The 21923-nt window shown below is 40.3% G+C and overlaps 1 protein-coding gene across 3 annotated transcripts in view; it reads right to left on the reverse strand.

Moving 5' to 3' along the window:
* Positions 1 to 4010: 4010 nt before the first annotated feature.
* Positions 4011 to 21923, reverse strand: part of KIAA1549 — a gene marked incomplete at its 5' end in the record, with an annotated part of 152013 nt that continues 134100 nt past the window's right edge. For all 3 annotated transcript variants that reach the window (XM_081244459.1, XM_081244458.1, XM_081244457.1), the window contains 2 exons: positions 4011 to 9704; positions 18255 to 18400. In XM_081244459.1, coding sequence (XP_081100585.1) covers positions 9453 to 9704; positions 18255 to 18400 — 398 coding nt within the window. In that variant the 3' untranslated portion in view covers positions 4011 to 9452. The remainder of the gene's footprint in view (positions 9705 to 18254; positions 18401 to 21923) is intronic.

Genomic DNA, 21923 nt, shown 5'->3' on the forward strand with positions numbered 1-21923 from the left:
TACTTCTATATAAAATAAAAAGTTTTAAAAAAGATTAAATTGGCTGAGATTAAAATTTTTTTTAAATTTTGATTGCAGTATCTCTGATGCTGGAGTTATAGTGGTTTTTATTTCCTTTTTTGCTAATCTGAATTCTTCCAGAAAGGGTAAAATTAAATAGATTAGGTTTAATGGGCTACCTATAGTATTGGGTTGACCAAAAGGTTCATTCGTTTTTTTCCATAAGATGGCTCTAGTAGCACTTAGTTGTCTTTTTCATTCAAAACAATTTTGTTAGAGTGTATGTGACAGCTGTCATATGAACATGCATTTAAAAAAAGACTTATCAAAATTGGTGAATATTTGTGTAGCCATTTGAATATTGAAGATGAAAGAAAAAAGCAACATTTTTGACGTATTATGCTTTATCATTTCAAGAAAGGTAAAAACGCAACTGAAACACACAAAAAGATTTGTGCAGTGTATGGAGAAGGTGCTGTGACTGATCGAACATGTCAAAAGTGGTTTGCAAAGTTTCGTGCTGGAGATTTCTCACTGGACGATGTTCCAAGGTCGGGCAGACCAGCTGAAGTTGAGAGCCATCAAATCAAGACATTAACTGAGAACGTTATACCACATGGGAGTTAGCCGACAGACTCAGAATATCCAAATCAAGCGTTGAAAATCATTTGCGCCAGCTTGGTTACGTTAATCGCTTTGATGTTTGGGTTCCACGTAAGTTAAGCGAAAAACACCTTCTTGACTGTATTTCCACATGTGATTCTCCTTAAATGTGACGAAAACTTTCCATTTTTAAAATAAATTGTGACAGACGATGAAAAGTGGATACTATACAACAATGTGGAATGGAAGAGATTGTGGGGCAAGTGAAATGAACTACCACCAACCACACCAAAGGCCGGTCTTCATCCAAAGAAAGTGATATTGTGTATACAGTGGGATTGGAACGGAGTCCTCTATTACGAGCTTCTTCCAGAAAACCAAATGATTAATTCCAACAAGTACTACTCCCAATCAGACCAACTGAAAGCAGCACTCGATGAAAAGCGTCCAGAATTAGTCAACAGAAAACGCATAATCTTCCATCAGAATAACACAAGACTGCATGTTTCTTTGATGACCAGGCAAAAACTGTTACAGCTTGGCTGGGAAGTTCTGATTCATCTGCTGTATTCACCAGGCATTTCACCTTCAGATTTCCGTTTATTTAGGTCTTTACAAAATTATCTTAATGGAAAAAATTTCAATTCCCTGGAAGACTGTAAAGGCACCTGGAACAGTTCTCTGCTCAAAAAGATAAAAAGTTTTAAGATGGAATTATGAAGTTGCCTGAAAAATGGCAGAAGGTAGTGGAACAAAAGGGTGAATACGTTGTTCAATAAAATTGTTGTTCAATAAAATACGTTGTTCAATAAAATTTTCTCGGTGAAAATGAAAAACGTGTTTTATTTTTACTTAAAAACCGAAGGCACTTTTTGGCCAACCCCAAAATATGATGTTCTGATTTAAATTTGGTTAATTACATTTTTCAAGAACTTTACTCCTAAACTTGTCTTGCAAGGAATCCAGAAAGAACAGTAGCAGGGAAATGTAAAACAGCATTCTAAACACATACCGGTTCTTGGACCTCAAATCCAGGCAGTGATTACTCTCTCTCTCTCTCTCACTTAAGCTTTAGGAATTTCTAAAGGGAATAGCTACTTCTGAATTCTGCTACAAATAGAACATCCCGGCCTTTCTTCAAAAGCAGCCACAACGCCGAATTACTCTGGGGGAAAAAGACCAACATTCATTTGTACTAAAATGCAGCAACTCCATTTTAGCTTTTAAGCCATTATTTAAAAAACAAAAACAAAAACCCCCAACTCTTTGTACTCTTTAGAACAATCTCAGCATTGTAAAATGATGAATGAAAGACACCACTGATTTGAGGCATATCATCACATCACAGAATCAAAGTCTAAATACTTACACTAATGCGTATTTTCAGGGTACTGATGTAACCACCTAGGAACCAGTCACTCTAAAACTTTACAATAGCTTTCCAGATATGTTCTGTCTCATGCTTCTGTAATGCTATCCTTTGGCACAAATATGACACATAGTAGTTTAACTACACGAATATGGGCTACCTAAAATTGTGACTACAATTTTACAGTCTCCCAACACCAGAGACATCCAACACACACCACCTCTAATTATTCCCCCAGGTGGGTGTAGCAAGGAAGGTGTGGGAGATGTTTAGGGGAAGAAAGTTACTGGATAAATAGTGCACGGTCCAACAACAATAAAAACATTTCATTAATTATCTAACCCAGGCAGTGGACCAAAGGATCTCTCTTATTTGTTATTGTTTCTTGTTTGCTTTTTACCTTAAACCGTGCTTGGCAGGTGCAATGTGGAAGAGGAGAAAGAGGGACAAGAAATGCCAACTATGGTTTAGTTCACATTCACGTCAACCCAGTGGTCAGGCTCTGGGTGTGGAACCAGCCTGACCTTCCTCCTAAGCCTTAGCTGCTTCTCCTAACTCCTTGTTCTTCCACCATTCTGAACCTTTTTACATTCCGAGCATGTAAAATCTCTTAGGGAAACGAGGTGTACCAAGTAGCCCACACTGTGTTTTTGTTTTAATCTGAAGTAAAGTTATTAAAACATAATATAAAGATATATTAAAACTATGTTTCTTCAGCTATGTCTAAAATATTGGAGTATCTGACACCATTGTGTGAATATATGTATGTTTTTAAATCCCTTTTTCTTTCAAGGATTTTTGGTTTTCTCAAATGTGCTTAAACTTTCCTGATATCCTGTCCTTCTGTTTTGTTGTTTTTTTTAACCTCTGTAAACAGCTGTAACACACATTAGTTTCTTCATAGTGGTGGGAAGTTCTGATTCATCTGCTGTATTCACCAGACATTTCACCTTCGGATTCCCATTTATTTAGGTCTTTACAAAATTCTCTTGATGGAAAAAATTTCAATTCCCTGGAAGACTATAAAGGCACCTGGAACAGTTCTCTGCTCAAAAAGATAAAAAGTGGAATTTTTAGGTTCAAATTCTCCTTTTGGTTGATCCTGTGAACTCTCCTTCATGAAGGCTTATTTTCTGCCAAGACTTGCAACTGTTAACTGTGGTTTCCACTTCAGCAGGAGCTGACTGCCTTGAGAAGCAAGGCAAGTTCTGGGTCATGGATGCCTACAGCAGGCTCTTATTAGCCTCTGCAGGGGCCTATGGGCTTTATCTGTACCAGATTAGTATTTAAATTTTCAATTAATTTTAGATTTAGAGAAAAATTGCAAAAATAGAGTGTTTCTGTATACCTTTTACATAGCTTCCCCTAATATTAAAGTTAGCAGAATCAATAAATGAACCTCTGTACAATACTGCTAAGTACACTATAGACTGTATTCGGATTTCACCATTTCTTCCACTGCTAACTTTTGTTGTTCTAGAATCCTATCCAGGTTTCCACATTTCACTCCTTTGTTGTGTTCCACTGTGTTTTGTAGTTCCTCTTGTTGTTCTCAGTTTCAAGGGGTTTTTATTTTCTTTCCATAAACAACTCCAGGTTTACCCTATTACGTTTCAAGATTATACAAACTTCGATCTTCTCAGTTATCTTTCTAGACTGTAGTCCTAATCTTTTAATTCCAAAATGAATCTGCTCTTAATGGAAGCATCAATTTGATTAGCGGGGAGCCGTAAAGCAAAACAGTTGAGTAGAAAGGAGAGGCACCGACCAATGTGACAATTCTGCAAATTCCACACACTGAATAGACTGCTTTCAACTTAATTCTTTGGAAAATGAAAGTACTAGGTGTTCTCATGAGGGACACGAAAATTAGAGAAAAACATCTCACGCAACTTTCACACTTTGCAAATGAATTATCATGTTGCAAAGGAAATAAACAGAAAATATCACTTGACACCAATTCATAGCATTTATTGACATTTCCATTTAAAATGCTAGGAAAGCTGTATAAATTGTAAACATGGAAACCAAACACTTGCATAAATTATCTCAAAAACTCTACAGCACATTAGAAAACAGTGCAGCTAATTGAAGGGTAGAAACATAACCAGCAAAGGGAGGGTTCGATGACTAAATCATATACCCATACTGAAATTTAAGGGCCCGTTTGAGACCAGCAAACCATGATTGTCAAGTTCAAACTGCAGTATTGAGCCCACGAGTGTCCTCAACTTACTCTGCATATTTTCGTACATTAATATTCATAATCTAGGAATGAGGGTGCAGGAAAAGTCATAAGAACATGGACCTTGACAACGTTGGAGGAGACAAGTAGGCATCTCACAGAGGCTCGGCTAAGCAGCCTTTCCCGTAAGGGCGAGGCTCGCCTGATCCCCAGACTGTGCCCCGGAGGAGGGCAAAGTGGAGAGTTTCTACTCCCCTTTTCTGAAATTAACCCTCTGTTGCTTAGAGCAACCGAGCCCATTGGTGGAGCCTCTGTTCCCCCTAGTGCCCCCTCCTCCTTCCCCACATCTGCAGGAGTAACAGTACAGGGAGGCTGGCTATAAGTTGGCCCTGTACTATTCCGACCTTGCACACTTAGGGAGTCAAGCTATGGATGCTGGAAATCTGCTGGACATGAGAAGGGGCTATTCATGATGTTCCAAATTGTCCAGAAAGATTCCGTGGAATCAGGGACCTCGAGATGCAAATCACTTCAATTTTCGCTGTCCCTTCTACTTAATCCACTCTTTCTTTAAATGTGAAGTGGCCCCAGAGCAGAAAAACAGAGGAAGAAAGAAAAGCAAAGAGCCTGCATGATTATCTACCCTGTGGGAAAGGAATTTGGACAGAGTGCCTCAGAGGGAGACATTCCTTCCTTCTTTCACTTGCTCACTGGTTCCCAACTTTGTTTCATGTTTCCAAGGCATCTGATATTCTTTTCCTAAATGTCGATGCTGCTGCGTGTTAAGATAAATTGTCAAGTGTTCTGTTACACACACAGCGTGGAATGAGGATCGTACCGTGAGGTTTCGGTTTTCAAGTCTTCTTCATAAAATTAGAGAAAGGAGTCCTAGTTTAAACACTGAACATCACCAAGGATATCAAAAGAAACCTGAAATGCACACACTCCTTGTACGCTAGGTAACAAGTGTAAGCCTAATAATACAGTTTATGAGTGTGTTACAGCAGTTGCTCAGAGAAACCCCTCTCACCTGTTACGAGAATATCCATGACGGTGCAGGATGAAACGTAAAAATGAAGTTCAAGTTACCATCCCATAAAAACGTGCTTAAAAAAAAAAAAAAAAACCCCAAAACGTGGTTTGTGTTCAAATGGTCTACATGCAGGTGCAGAAGTAGACTTCTTCACGCTCCTGCCTGGAACAAAGGTGGGTAAGTGGGCTCTGGAGACTGGCTTTGGGGACTTGCTCTGGAGGTAGAAATGAAATGGCTAAAACATCTACAGTGAAAGCGGGCATGGTACTTAACACTGGAGCCCCCTGCCCACCCACCCAGAACCTTAACCAGCTCTCCTTCCAACCAACAGATTCATTCATGTCTAGGAATCTCGTATGAAGGAGATAGAGAAGTGTATTTAATGATTAACTCCTGAAGTACTGCAAATGCAAATCAGTGTCCAAGTGACTGGTTTGGTCACTGGAGCACTAAGTTGTGCAAACACAGTAAACACTGACCCTGTACACAGTTCAACAGGAGGCTCATAAAGCACAGAATTACCTGTTTCAGCCCGAAGCCTCCAGGTGTCCCTTCACCTGTGCCCTGCATCACAGGCCTCATGCCCTGAAAAATCTGGTTGGCAAAAAAACAGCTTAGTCTGCTGCTCAAAAGCCACGTACCACCAAAATGAAAACACACTCTGAAATTAAGTATAATCTGGAGGAAAATATGTAGGCAGCTGTATAGAAGTCAAATATATTTATTTATAACCTACTATGCTCCACAAAGGATTAAATGTGGCCGAATGGCTGACCCTTGAGATCTGCTCTAAGCAGTAGACCTCGGTGGAAGTCTCACTATTTTCACACTTGACATTGGTCATCCAGGAGTTCCCGGGACTCTCCCCTCCCCTTCAGAATGGATCTCTTCCTCCGCCGACCTTCTTCCCAAGCCTGGTCATTTTCTCGCTGTATTCCTGCAAGTGTATCCTCATAGCATCACTTCCTCCTCTTATAAAACTCCCTCGACCGCGCAGTTAGGGATTTTGTCCCCATATTGGAGCAGATCAGGATCAAGGTTATTTTCAGTGGCAGCTTCACCCACTTTGTCCATCCGGCTCTTCCCACACCACCTCATCATGCGCCTGGGAAGCTCCTGTCTTCCTTAAAGTAGCTTCTGACATTGAGTTCTCCCCAAGATCCCACTGTTTCCCTATGTGCAACTTCCATTCCTCCTTCTGAGTGCCTAATGCACTTGTGTACTTTCAGTGAATCTTACTGATGTTTAAACCACGTTATTTTTCCTTTTCTTCCATCTTTTATAGCCATGGGTATTGTTTGATTCAGATTCTAACATCTCAGAAGGCAGGGCTCCTATTGACTTATTTGGTGCCAGCAACAGCAGAAAATCAGGAGCAGAAAGATGCATGATAATTGAAAGTTAACGGTGAAGGAAGTGAATTTAAAGCAAAGCAGGAGAGAGGAAGCGGAGTCACACGGGGCCTCTAGTTTTGCTTTGGTTCCCTCCACGGGAACTCGCTCGCTGGGAGGCCACAGCAGATCAGATCACCCATCCCACCGCAATCACACAGATAGTCTACATTCTCAGTGCTTTGTGCTCCCTCCTCAAGGGACGTTTGCACATGTGACCACATCTGATTCTCTCAATGAGAAATTTCCTGGGAGGAGGGCAGGGGAGGCCTGTTCTCGTTTGGCTGATGGGGAAAATGAGGCTCAGAGACCTGACACAGCCAGTTAGTGACTGTGTAGATTCTGAAAATGATCATTTCTCCAAACAATCTTCTCTAAAATTCTGACTCAAATTTATAGCTCTCGTTATTACCACTAGAACTTTTCAAAGAGGAAAAAAGAACACACGTAAAGTTTAACTTTTCATTTTGTGGTGTTTCAATAAATGGAACTCCAGAGCCACGCATGACTGCCATGAGGACCTTTCGTTACGTAGATCCCATTCACTGAGTGGTGCTCCCCACGACGGCTAGTCTGTTCTGAGTCTCACGATGGTAAAACTGAGTGCAAACTGAGTATGCCTTACGGCCAACACAAAAGTGCCAGGGATCCCACCGGCCTGCTCACACCCACCACACATCACCGTTTGTTTATTCCACGTCATCTTTGGTCTTGACGTCGGTTTAAAAGTGTATCGGTTCTAAGAAGAAAAATATAGGTAGAATCCCCTTATGCTAGTTTGAAAGGCATCAAAACTGCTACTGCAGCCCCGTTTAAAACAGAGGCCCATTCCTGCCATGTTCTAAGGAGGTAATCACGTTCGTACAATCTGCGTGTTAACACTTAGGACGATGAGCAGAATGGGAGGAGAGGGGCCAGCACTTACCCCATCAGCTGGCACTCAATCTGAATTCACCGTAAGGTGTCCGTAATAAAATGCTGCTTGGATCTCTGAAATTCTTAATTACACATTCAAGAAACCTGATATTTTTGAATGACATGCAAGGAGAATCTCCGCTCTGGGCAAGTCTGGTATTAAACCAAGACCAAGAGGTAAGAAATCAAGCCCAGATCAGGGTCTTCTCTCCCCCGCTCTTTGGAGCCTGTGGGGGTCGCCTAAAAAGGAGTTCCCATTCCTTTATTTAGCATCCTCAAGAGACTTGTCCTCCTGCACTCCCCCTTTTTCAGAGGTGCAAAGATGAAAATGGCTACATTTTAATTTCCCAGAACCAACTTTCCCTGGATTGTGAGACTCTGAGTCTATACAACAGGCTTAATTAAGGAAGGGCTGAAACATGACTCTGAAACCCGATGATTACACTTTAGGAACCTATTTTAGCTGCTTCAGGGTTCTTAAAACTTGACACAGATACACAGATATTGACCAGTCAGAACCCCGTGTTCTGCCCATTTATCTGTTATTTAATTAAAGATATTAGTTGATCTACTAAAAAAGGATTCATGGAAATTTGTTATCTTTCTTCTTCATTTCACTCAGGTCCCAGAAAACAGAACAGCCCCTGTTACTTTATTCCTTACTCCACTTTGGGAAGGGGAGAAATGTTTCCTTCAGGGGTCAATCTCAAGTGGGAGGACCCCTCTGTTGGGCCCAAAGACGGTTTTAACAGTCACTAGACGGAATCAGGGACAATAAAATCAGAAATTAGAAGCAACATTTTTTCTCCCTCGTGGTCTCAAAGCTCTTCTTTCCTTTCTTGACTCATTACGAAGAGGCTGAACAGAACTCAGTTTCATTTCCAGGTCTTGAACACAGGAAATGTGATTACCATGAATGCATCCACGGATAACCAACCATTCAGTGGTCCTAGGAATTTTGACAGATCATTTTTGCTTATGTAAGATTTCTCATTCAAACATAATTTGGGAGCAACTCATCAGCAAAGTGCAAGGATTCATGAGGACCTCCTGAAAGCCTCATTCTTTAGGCCTGGCCTGGATGAAGACATGTACTCAAATGAGATGCAATGGGCAGTTACATGTGTCCGATCCACAAACCACAAATACAATTAAGAATGTAAATCTAAACTTTGATATGTATTTTGAATAACCAAATAAATATTAAGCTTCTTCCATTTTGGGAGGCTTTTTTTCTTCCCCTTTCTAGAACAAAATGAAACCTTCCACATATCCTTCCATTGAGAAAGCCAAAGTTGCATTTCACAGACAAGGTGAAGGGCTCTTGGAGCTGTAGCACCAGAAGTAGAAGGAAAATGCAGTTGATGGCTTCGTTTGGAATCACCAGGCTCTACAATCTATCATTTGGTTTCTCACTAGTAGCTTTTTAAATTCCCAAACAGTCTTAGTATTCATGTTGTTAATATTACTATCAAAATAAGTTCCTATGGAGGAAAAGAGGGAAATTAAGTTGTTAATGTCTTCAAATCTCTGTTCTCAGAAAACAAAGCAGCAGGTTCATTGTACAAACCAGTCTGAATCACATCTTCCCACGGAAATACTAGATTCCTTTAATCCCTACACCATCTACGTTTTCATCTTTCACCTTTAAAAAAGAGACTTAGTCATTTCATTAGCTTAGAATTGTGGTTTGTCTTTCGTTAAGTGCTGCTGGCTTTTGGCCAAAAGTACATAAATTTCAACTGAACCTAGGTGGTCACAAAATTGCCAACGTATTAAAAGCATCATGAGCTGTCACGTGACTTATGGCATCTTTTACGATTGCAACTTGTTCCCTCACTTGGGCCCTTAGCCCAGGAGATGCTTGTCCTCTTCCAAACACCTGCTCAGTTGATCTCCTTTTAGTCTTGCTTCCATGGGAAGCGGATACTTGGCAAATCTGCAAGGTGAGGCCAATCAGCTGTGGAAGTTCTGCACGGTGGTCTGCTTCTGGGAGAGCCGGAGCAGTTCTTCGCGGATAGCTTTGATGAGAGAGGCTGAGGAGTGGCTGGGCTGGAGGTCTTCCGTGGAGCTGGCAGGGTAGGCCAGCCCAGAGCCCGGCAGCCCCCTGTGCGGGAGGTTCCCAGGAGGAGCCGAGGGCTCCCGACCTGAAGTCCTTGGCACCTGGAACAGCGGTGACGAATACTCCTGATGTCCGAGCACGTGTGTCTGAAAAACATGGCAAACGTTACTATACTTCCCACGTGAAAACAGGAGGGAAGATCAGATGCAAACTGGCACTGGACGTGCTCCGACCATCTCCCACCCGACAACTCAGCCTCCCAGGACAGGAATGGAGAGAAGTAACTGCAGACAAATTGCTCGAGGGAGAGCAGTACAGTAAAGAAGCCCATGAGCTTAACAAGGGCCTAGGGACTTCCCTGGTGGTCCAGTGGGTAAGACTCCGTGCTCCCAATGCAGGGGGCCCTGGTTCGATCCCTGGCTGGGGAACAAGATCCCACATGCATGCCACAACTAAGAGTTCACATGCCACAACTAAGAAGTCCACATGCCACAACTAAGAGTCTGTATGCCACAACTAAGACCCGGCCCAGCCTAAATAAATAAATAAATTTTTTAAAAAAAAAAGAAAACAAGGGGCTATAAGCACTTGCTTAAAGACAGACAGAAAGAATGAATGTGCAGTCGGCCCCACTGGCTAATCCCTACGCTGCCGTGTGTGGAAGTGAGTGGGCTGCTGGGGAAACAGGAAGGGCCCTAAAGAGCTGGAAAGAGAGGGAGGCCAGAGCAGCCCATGGATGGGAAGGTCGGATGAAGATGTCTGCTCAAAGCGATAAGCACATACTGGCAGACAGACCGACGGGAACAGCAACTGCCTTTGCTCAGAGTCCAGAGCCCAAGGAAGGTATGATGAGAACACAGATTGGGCCCATGGGACAGCAACGAGATCACAAAGTCATCTTCCATCCTATCTGTCCGTGTGTCTGTATATCAGTGCTCCATAGAGCCTTTTCTTTAAAAAGTTATCTGTGCTAAAACATACAATAGTTTTGCTGACGTTGGCAAAATTTAGACTGAGCATTCCTTTGACAAGAATTATACTTTTCAGTGATTTTTTTCCGTATTTTTTCAGTGAAAAATCTGTTTACACACACACACACACACACTACATCTGTGGTTTCACTTGTGCAAAGAGCAACCTGATAGCCTGGTAAACATGACAGTCAAGCCCTAGAAAAACTTCTACATTTCACTTCTCCAAATCATGACCAAGAGGCCCTCTAAAAGTGCCTGTCAGATTTGACGGGAAAACCCAGAACACCTCATGAAACTAAGCTGGGCACAGAAAGAGCAAAATGTCAGCAAATGTAAAGCAGAGACCTGAGGCTATAAGGATAGCCATGTATCTTTCAGGGGAACATTATATTCTAAAGTTAATTTCTTTCCACTGAGTAAAAGCATCCAGTCACAAAGGGAATTTAGTGTATCTGCTGGAAAAGCATGTAAGTGCAACGAAAGTTGAGGCAGAGTGATAAGGATCAAACAAAAAATATTATTTTGGTTTGTGTTTTCAAATTCATTAATTTAATCCCCTTCGGTATAAAATTCTTGAGAAAAATGAAAGCATTTGTAGAAATTACCGGTGCCCATATTGATTCCACTCCTATCAAGGAGTGACCACAGTGATAAGAAGCCTCCAAAAGATGACTTATGTATTGCGATGCCCCATACAGTTTGCTTATGGCAAAGGCACCTACTCACGGTGGTTATAATGGAAATGACATTAACAAACCCACAATAAAGCTCAAATGGAGAGCAAGGAGGTATGAGAGATCATGAATATTTATATAGTGATCACACCAAAGATCAAGTCCAGATTTTATAGGTTCAAACACACTCCTTAAAGGTCAAAATTATAGAGACAGAAAGTAGGATGGTGGTTGCCTGGAGTTGGGGGGAGCGGCGAATGGGGAGTTTGGGTTTAATGGGTATAGAGTTTCAGTTTTTCAGATGAAATGAGCTATGGAGATGGATGGTGGGATTGTTGCATAATATTACGAACGTATTTAAAACCACTGAGGTGTACACTTAAAAATGGTTCAAACGGTAAATTTTATGTTCTGTGTATTTTACCATAATTGAAGAAAATGGTAGGAAAAGTAACTGTTTCTTAGGCCTCTTGCAGATTTTCCATAATGAATATTGCTTTTATTATTTTTAAGTTTTTTTAATGGATCTTTATTGGAATATAATTGCTTCACAACACAGTTTCTGTTGTACAACAAAGTGAATCAGCCATACACATACATATATCCCCATATCCCCTCTCTCTTGAGCCTCCCTTCCATCCTACCTCTCTCACCCCTCTAGGTCATCGCAAAGCACCAAGCTGATCTCCCTGTGCTATGCTGCTGCTTCCCACTAGCTAACTATTTTACATTCGGTAGTGTATATATGTCAATGCCACTCTCACTTTGCCCCAGCTTTGCCCTCCCACCCCGTGTCCTCAAGTCCATCCTCTATGTCTACATCTTCATTCCTGCCCTGCGACTAGGTTCATCAGCATCATTTTTTTTGATTCTATATATGTGCGTTAGCATACAGTATTTGTTTTTCTCTTTTTGACATACTTCACTCTGTATGACAGACTCTAGGTCCATCCACCTCACTACAAATAACTCAATTTCGTTTCTTTTTATGGCTGAGTAATATTCCATTGTATATATGTGCCACATCTTCTTTATCCACTCATCTGTCGATGGACACTTAGGTTGCTTCCATGTCCTGGCTATTGTAAATAGTGTTGCAATGAACACTGTGGTACATGTCTCTTTTTGAATTATGGTTTTCTCAGGGTATATGCCCAGTAGTGGGATTGCTGGGTCATATGGTAGTTCTATTTTTAGTTTTTTAAGGAACCTCCATACTGTTCTCCATAGTGGCTGTATCAATTTACATTCCCACCAACAATGCAAGTGGGTTCCCTTTTCTCCACACCCTCTCCAGCATTTATTGTTGGTAGATTTTTTGATGATGGCCATTCTGACTGGTGTGAAGTGATACTTCATTGTAGTTTTGATTTGCATTTCTCTAATGATTAGTGATGTTGAGCACCTTTTCACATGCCTCTTGGCCATCTGTATGTCTTCCTTGGTGAAATGTCTATTTAGGTCTTCCACCCATTTTTTTAATTGGATTGTTTGTATTTTGATATTGAGCTCCATGAACTATTTGTATATTTTGGAAATTAATCCTTGGTCTGTTGTTTCATTTGCAAATATTTTCTCCCATTCTGAGGGTTGTCTTTTCATCTTGTTTATGGTTTCCTTTGCTGTGCAAAAGCTTTTACGTTTAATTAAGTCCCATTTGTTTATTTCTGGGTTTTTTTTTGCGGTACACGGGCCTCTCACTGTTGTGGCCTCTCCCGTTGTGGAGCACAGGCTCCAGACGCGCAGGCTCAGCAGCCATGGCTCACGGGACCAGCCGCTCCGCGGCATGTGGGATCTTCCCGGACCGAGGCACGAACCTGTGTCCCCTGCATCAGCAGGCAGACTCTCAACCACTGTGCCACCAGGGAAGCCCTATTTCTGTTTTTATTTCCATTTCTCTAAGAGGTGGGTCAAAAAAGATCTTGCTGTGGTTTATGTCAAAGAGTGTTTTTCCTATGTTTTCTTCTAAGAGTTTTATAGTGTCTGGTCTTACATTTAGGTCTTTAATCCATTTGGAGTTTATTTTTGTGTATGGTGTCAGGTGATGTTCTAATTTCATTCTTTTACATATAGCTGTCCAGTTTTCCCAGCATCACTTATTGAAGAGGCTGTACTTTCTCCACTGTTATGTTCTTGCCTCCCTTGTCATAAATTAGGTGCCCATATGTGCATGGGTTTAACTCTGGGCATTCTATCCTGTACCGTTGATCTATATTTCTGTTTTTGTACGAGTACCACACTGTCTTGATTACTGTAGCTTTGTGGTATTGTTTGAAGTCAAGGAGCCTGATTTCTCCAACTCCATTTTTCTTTCTCAAGATTGCTTTGGCTACTCGGGGTCTTTTATGTTTCCATACAAATTGTAAAATTTTTTGTTCTAATTCTGTGAAGAATGCCATTGGTAGTTTGATAGGGACTGAACTGAATCTGTAGATTGGTTTGGGTAGTATAGTCGTTTTCACAATATTAATTCTTCCAATGCAAGAACATGGTATATTTCTCCATCTGTTTATGTCGTTTTTGATTTCTTTCATCAGTGTTTTATAGTTTTATGAGTACAAGTCTTTCACCTCCTTAGGGAGGTTTATTCCTAGGTATTTTTTTTTGTTGCGATGGTAAATGGGATTGTTTCCTTAATTTCTCTTTCGGATTTTTCATTGTTGGTGTATAGGAATGCCAGAGATTTCTATGCATTAATTTTGTATCCTGCAACCTTACCAAATTCATTGATTAGTTCTAGTAGTCTTCTGGTGGCATCTTTGGGATTTTCTATGTATAGTATCATGTCATCGGCAAACAGTGACAGTTTTACTTCTTCTTTTCCAATTTGTATTCCTTTTTCCTTCTCTGATGGCTGTGGCTAGGACTTCCAAAACTATGTTGAATAAGAGTGGCGAGAGTGGTCATCCTTATCTTGTTCCAGATCTTAGTGGAAATGCTTTCAGTTTTTCACCACTGAGTATGATGCTTGCTGTGGGTTTGTCATATATGGCCTTTATTATGTTGAGGTAGGTTCCCTCTACACCCATTTTCTGGAGAGTTTTTTTTATCATAAATGAATTTTGAACTGAATTTTGTCAAAAGCTTTTTCTGCATCTATTGAGAGGATCATATGGTTTTCATTCCTTAATTTGTTAATGTGGTGTATCACATTGATTGATCTGCGTATACTGAAGAATCCTTGCATCCCTGGGATAAATCCTACTTGATCATGGTGCAAGATCCTTTTAATGTGTTGTTGCATTCTGTTTGCTGGTATTTTGTTCAGGATTTTTGCATCTGTGTTCATCACTGATACTGGTCTATAATTTTTTTGTGTGATATCTTTTTCTGGTTTTGGTATCAGGGTGATGGTGGCTTCATAGGATGAATTTGGGAGTGTTTCTCCCTCTGCAATTTTTTGGAAGAGTTTGAGAAGGATCAGTGTTAGCTCTTCTCTAAACGTTTGATAGCATTTGCCCGTGAAGCCATCTGGTCCTGGACCTTTGTTTGCTGGAAGATTTTTAATTACATTTTCAATTTCATTATTTGTGATAGGTCTGTTTATATTTTCTAATTCTTCCTGGTTCAGTCTTGGAAAATTGTATCTTTCCAAGAATTTGTCCATTTCCTCATGGTTGTCCATTTTACTGGCTTATAGTTGTTTGTAGTAGTAGTCTCTTATAATCCTTTGTATTTCTACAGTGTCAGTTGTGATTTCTCCTTTTTTGTTTCTAAGTTTATTGATTTGCATCCTCTCCCTTTTTTCTTGATAAGTATCTTCTCAAAGAACCAGATTTTAGTTTTATTGATCTTTCCTGCTATTTTCTTTGTTTCTATTTATTTCTGCTCTGATTTTTATGATTTCTTTCCTTCTACTGACTTTGGGTTTTCTTTGTTCTTCCTCTAGTTGTTTTAAGTGTAGGGGTGGATTGTTTGAGATTTTTCTTGTTTCTTGACGTGAGACTGAATTGCTATAAACTTCCCTCTTAGAACTGCTTTTGCTATATCCCATAGGTTTTGGGTCATCATGTTTTTGTTGTCATTTGTTTCTATGTATTTTTATATTTCTTCTTTGATTTCTTCAGTGATCTCTTGGTTACTTAGTAGAGCACTGTTTAGCCTCCATGTATTTGTGCTTTTTACAGATTTTTCCCTGTAATTGATTTCCAATCCCATAGCATTGTGGTCAGAAAAGATGCCTGATATGATTTCAGTTTTCTTAAATTTTCCAATGCTTGATTTGTGACCCAAGATGTGATCTATCCTGAGAATGTTCCATGTGCACTTGAGAAGAAAGTGTATTCTGCCACTTTGGGGTGGAATGTTCTATAAATATCAATTAAATCTATCTGGTCTATTGTGTCATTTAAAGCTTGTGTTTCCTTATTTTCTGTTTGGATGATCTGTCCATTGGTGTTAAGTGGAATGTTAAAGTCCCCTACTATTATTGTGCTACTGTTGGTTTCTCCTTTCATGGTTGTTAGCATTTGCCTTATGTATTGAGGTGCTCCTATATTGGGTGCATAAACATTTATAATTGTTATATCTTCTTCTTGCACTGATCCTACGATCATTATGTAGTGTCCTTCTCTGTCTTGTAATAGTCTTTATTTTAAAGTCTATTTTATCAGATACGAGTATTGTTACTCTAGCTTTCTTTTGATTTCCATTTGCATGGAATATCTTTTTCCATCCCTTCACCTTCAGTCTGTATGTGTCCCGAAGTCTGAAGTGGATGTCTTATAGACAGCATATATATAGGTCTTGTTTTTGTATCCATTCAGACCCACTTTATATGGGTCTTATTTTTGTATCTGTGTCTTTTGGTTGGGGCATTTAATCCATTTACTTTCAAGGTTATTATTGATATGTATATTCTTATTACCATTTTCTTGTTTTGGGTTTGGTTTTGTAGGTCCTTTTCTTGTGTTTCCCACCTAGAGAAGTTTCTTTAGCATCTGTTGTAAAGCTGGTTTGGTGGTGCTGAATTCTCTTAGCTTTTGCTTGTCTGAAAAGCTTTTGCTTCATCGAATCTCAAGGAGATCCTTGCTGGGTAGAGTAATCTTGATTGTAGGTTTTTCTCTTTCATCACTTTAAGTATATCCTGCCACTCCCTTCTAGCCTGCATAGTTTCTGCTGAAAAATCAGCTGATAACCTTATGGGGGTTCCTTCATATGTTATTTTTTGTTTTTCCCTTGCTGCTTTTAATATTTTTTCTTTGAATTTAATTTTTGTTACTTTGATTAATATGTGTCTTGGTACGTTTTTCCTAGGGTTTATCCTGTATGGGACTCTGTGCTTCCTGGACTTGGGTGACTATTTCCTTCCCCATGTTAGGGAAGTTTTCGACTATAATCTCTTCAAATATTTTCTGGTGACCCTTCCTTTTTCTCTTCTTCTTCTGGGACCCCTATAATTCAAATGTTGGTGCGTTTAGTGTTGTTCCAGAGGTCTCTGAGAATGTCTTCTTTCCATTCTTTTTTCCTTATTCTGCTCCTCAGCAGTTATTTCCACCATTTGTCTTCCAGCTCACTTACCGTTCTTCTGCCTCAGTTATTCTGTTATGGATTCCTTCTAATGTATTTTTCATTTCAGTTATTGTGTTGCTCATCTGTTTCTTTGTTCTTTAGTTCTTCCAGATCTTTAACATTTCTCCTATCTTCTCAATCTGTGCCTCCATTCTATTTCCGAGATTCTGGATCATCTTTACTATCATTACTGTGAATTCTTTTTCAGGTAGATTGTCTACTTCCTCTTCATTTATTTGGTCTTGTAGGTTTTTACGTTGCTCCTTCATCTGTGACATATTTTTTTGCTGTCTTTTTTTTTTTTTTAATGAGTGGGATTGTGATCCATTCTTACTGGTTGTTTAGCCTGAGCCTTCCAACACTGGAGTTTGTAGGCTATTGGGTAGAGCTGGGTCTTGGTGCTGAGATGAGGAACTCTGTGAGACCTCACTCCAATGAATATTCCCTGGGGTCTGAGGTTATTTGTTAGTCCAGTGGTTCTGACATGGAGCTCCCACCGCAGGAGCTTCGGCCCAGTCCCCGGCTCATGAACCAAGATCCCGCAAGCCACGTGGGGTGGCAAAAAAAAAAAAAAAGAGAGAGAGAGAACAATAACAAAGTAAAAATAAAATTAGACTAGGAAACTAACAGATATGTTAGAAAGAATATAAAAATAAAAATAGATGAATCATCAACCAGAAGGTACAATGGAACCACAATAGTAAAAAAGAGGAGGAGAGAGAAGAGAAAAAAAAAAAAGAAAGAAAAAAAAAAGAAAAAATGGGGAAAAGGCCTTGGCTGTGGAGGGCGGGGCCTAAGCAAGGGCTTGGTTTGGGCAGTGGGCAGGGCCTATGCTGAGGACCCACAGTGCTGGAAAAGGCCCTGGGGGTTGTGGGGGGGCAGGGCTTAGGCTCAAGGAACAAAAGGGGCCCAGGCATGCCCCCCAACCCTGTTCTCAGAGGGCAGGGGACCTCACCTGGGATCCCAGCAGGCTCCCCATGCCCGAGTGGGCAGGGCAATTGTCCTCCGCTCCTCTCCCGCACCTCCTAGAGGGCCCCTCCCGCCTGCCCCTCCTGATCTCCCCAGCCTCAGGGGCACCAATCCTGCCTGGCCTCCACTTCTCCTCCCCTCTCTGTCCCTCCACATCCTACCGGTTCACTTGGGGGTTCCTCCCGTCTCCTTGGACGTCAGGGTCCCCACCAGCAGCCAGCAGGTGCCCTAGTTGTGGGGAGACGCTAACTTGGTGTCTTCCCACACCACCATGTTGACTCCGCCCTCTTAAGTTATTTTTTAAGACTCACTACTTCAAGCCTAAAAGCTACCTCAAGAAAAATTATATACTTTCCCAAATTTCAATGCCAATACTCTCCCACTCTGGTCAGAGGGAATTTACCATCTAAAAACTGCAAGAAAAAAACACATTCAAGGGGGAAAAAAGTGAGGGGAGTTAAAACTTTATGTAGGTTTTAAAAAGAGATCCCCCGAGCAGAAGCAGCAGCAGCTACACTAAGTGATCATGTCTGAATTCTCAACAATGATCCCAACACAAGGTACTCACAGCCTCTCTCCGGCCGGCTTCATCCTCCCCGTACGAAGGCCAGCCTGGTCCCCCATACTGGCTGCCTCTGCCTGGTTGGATTTCCACTGGCTGAGCTCCAATTCTGCTGGCAATTCCCACCTGTGTCAGGTGCTGGATCTGGGAGCCTGGAGGAACACAATGAGTGGCCCAGTGAACACTGGTAGGGGGGTGAGGCTGCCCAGTAAGACACTTCGGTTCTGACCACAGCACACCCCGGGGATATGAGCATTGCTCAAACATGGCACCAATTCTACCCCAGAGAAGACATTTCCTAAGAAAAACAGACCATGAGTTTCTGGGTTTGCAGGCTTTTACTTCCTTTCAATACACTGGCTAATAGTGATGTTCATATTTTCCCGGGCAGACATCAAAGGACTGGGAATAAAGGGCATAACAGAGGGCCCTTCCATTCATTTCTGTAGCGGCTACAAGTAAGGATGACCTTATCTATTAGGAGTGAAAGGTTTTGGAGCCACAAAGAAGCTGAAACCTGGTTCTTGCTTATGGCTTTGAGACTCACAAGGAGCTGAAAACACAATATGCTTTTGTTTCCTTAACAGGCAGAGTGTGAATTCAGAATGTTAAAGTACATTTTTGTTATACTCACATTGTTTTCATAACTTAGTCATATCATAATTAAAAATTTAACACCACCCACACAGCCTTCTCATTGAGGTATACTGATAGCAAAGACAGATGATCTCTAGCACTCATTCTACACTCAGACTCGCCATGGCCTTGTGTGGCTGTGAAAGCCAGGCTTTCAACAACATATTTTTCTCCCCCATCAACTTCGGCATACGGAAATATCTCTTTTCAACAGGTGGAGGGAGGAAAAACAGATCTTTAAACACTGTGAAATAAAATACCAATTTCCAAATGCTCCTAGGATCATCTAATTCATCTGTGATGCTCAGACTGGTCCCACAAAGGTTGAGGGTTTTCACAGAGATAAGGGAGGCGGCCCCCTCTGTCTTCAAGTCTACTCCTACTCTAGTTGCCTAATTAACAGCCTCCGTTAATCAAATACATTTTTAAAAACGTACTCTGCAGGAGTGCTTGTCAGTTACTGAAGATTCATAACAGTATTAAAATTATTAGAACTATCAGTACTGTTTGCCCAACAGACATTGTTTGAGCAAATCTTGCAAAGAACAGAAATGCAGCACAGTGTTCCCCATCACTTATAAAGGTTCAGACAGCTGCACAGGGAGAAAAGCATACCTTTGTGTTAAAACTGTAACAGTAGTTGAGGTCATAGTTCAGACAGGATTCTGTATCTTGCTTTGTTCATTTAACGAGACAGCACAAGCTCCCCCATGATTCAAGTGGCCCATCACCCCGAGCAAGCCTGGGTTTGCATTGCAGCTCAACCACTGACAAGTCCCGCGACCTTGGACACCCAGTAATCACTCCAACTGAGCCTCAATGCCTCACTTTTCAAATGAAGTTAAAAAGTCTACCTCACAGTGTTATTTCAAGGATTAAAAGAGATAAAATAGGTCAAGTACCAAATGCATAGGAGGCAACCAGGAAATCTTAAATTCCCTTCTTCTGGCTCTATCTGAGCTCTTCATTTTAAATAGCTGTACAGTTTACAACTGATGCCCTTATAACTGGGTATTGAGGGAGCTCACAGTTGTTTGCTATTCTGAATAATGCTCCAATAAACATCTTTGTACATGTAGTTTTTCTCCAGTATTTTGCATTTCTTCAGTGAGGGGAGCCTATATTCCCAAATTTACCAAATCAAAGGCTCATGAAGTTACATTGCCAAGCTGCTTTCCAAAAGTTTAACGATTTACACCATCACCGGAAATAATAGTAATAATAATGGCAGCTAATATTTATTAAAATTTGTTATATGCCACGCACTATTTTAAGCACTTTACATTTGTATCTTCTTCAATCATCAAATAACCATAAGAGGTAAGTACTAATGTTATCCCCATTGTACAGATAAAGAAACCGAATGCTAATTTTACCACATCACATTATTATAAAAACAATTTCATGATTGAAATGGTGGCTCATCATGGTTTTAATTTGCATTTCTTTAATCATTTTCAAAACTGGACATTTTTCATGTTTACTTTCATATGATATATACCCATTTCTTTTGTGCATTCCTTCTTTCTGTCCTTTGCCTGTTTATCTTTTGCAGTTTGCCCATTTATCAATTTATGAGCCATTCTCTATAATAAGACTACCTCTTGGTCATATCTGCTGTAAATCTTCCTAGGTACTACTTTCCTTTTGCTTTTGGTAATTTTTAGACATATACATATTTGATAATTTTACATAGTCAGAAAAGTAACTTTTCTAGTATATCTTAGTATTTTTTCCATTTCAAATTTTTACACAATTTAATCTCTTATGGCAAATTATTAGAAAATAACTTCTTCAAATATTTCATACGTATAATTTCTATATTCCTCCAGATTAAAAATGAATATGTCTGAATATTCTGTTTGGTATGAGTGCTATACAACAAGGTTCAAATACAAAACAATTAATAAGGGAAACAAGACCCACTGCAAAGCACAGCACCTGCAAGGTATGGGAAATCATGTAGGCTATCAGGATACATTCTTTGTTTTGCTGATTGACTGACAGACAATGCAAAATACAAGAAAAGACCACACTGGATAATTATCCATCAATTATTGCAAATATGGAATTGGCCTAAACTAGTTACTTGATGACATTATAAAACTGTGTATTCTCCAGAAAATGAGAAAATAAATTATTTAACATGTAATGGCTCCTCTTATTAAAGCATCAGCCTCCAAAAGGAAGGAAATGAACTAGGAAAATAAAAGATGGGCTCTGAGCCCTAGTAAGAAAATGCAGTACGACAGAATAATAATGAACTTTGAGGAAAGAAAGAAATGGAAAGAGCTCGGGGAACACTGAGTGATATGCACAAATCAGTGTTCATAGTATCAACTATTCATGAGATGAAGTTGCATGACATGCAACAGTGATTTGTAATCTGGGGCACAAGACTGGGTCTCAGGCAACCTGGTGGAGGCTAACCAGCCAACTGCCTTGTCAGAATATCAGCTCAGCCATGCTGGGTGCTGTGTGTCAACGACCAGCAGTGTCTCTCATTATGGGTCTGGAAAGGGTCTCTTAGCTGGTCCACTTACGGTTCTGTTGGACTGATTAGGGAAATCAACTATGAGGTCTAGCAGTGTTTGAAAATTTTGGGATTTACAAAGATCTCAGAAAGAATCCCTCATAAACGTCAAGCATCTACTGAACTTGGTGAGGATTTGTTGTGGGTTCAACTATTATCACAAAATTCCCAGGAGACTCTGAGACAAATGTATTTTTTTCTTTTCTTCTCATTTTCTGAAAATAAATTTATTCCTAATCTGGATATAATTATTGAGGATACTCAATTCAGAAACCATTATACCTTTTCTGCTTCACCAAAATTCTAAGGGCTCTTCCTTTCCTCAAATCTCTACATGCATCTCAAAAACTGTCAAAAAAGATTGTTAAAATACTGGTATTTATAGCTTTTTTTTCTAAAAAGGCAAAACTGAATATATGAAAAAATTTTAATCCCTAAATTTTAATTTTGGTCTGAAAAAAAATTCCCTGTATCTTTACACTGAATATACTAAATATTGTAGTTTT

The sequence above is a fragment of the Mesoplodon bidens genome, assembly GCF_964165515.1.
Source record: "Mesoplodon bidens genome assembly, chromosome: 9".
NCBI lineage: Eukaryota > Metazoa > Chordata > Mammalia > Artiodactyla > Ziphiidae > Mesoplodon > Mesoplodon bidens.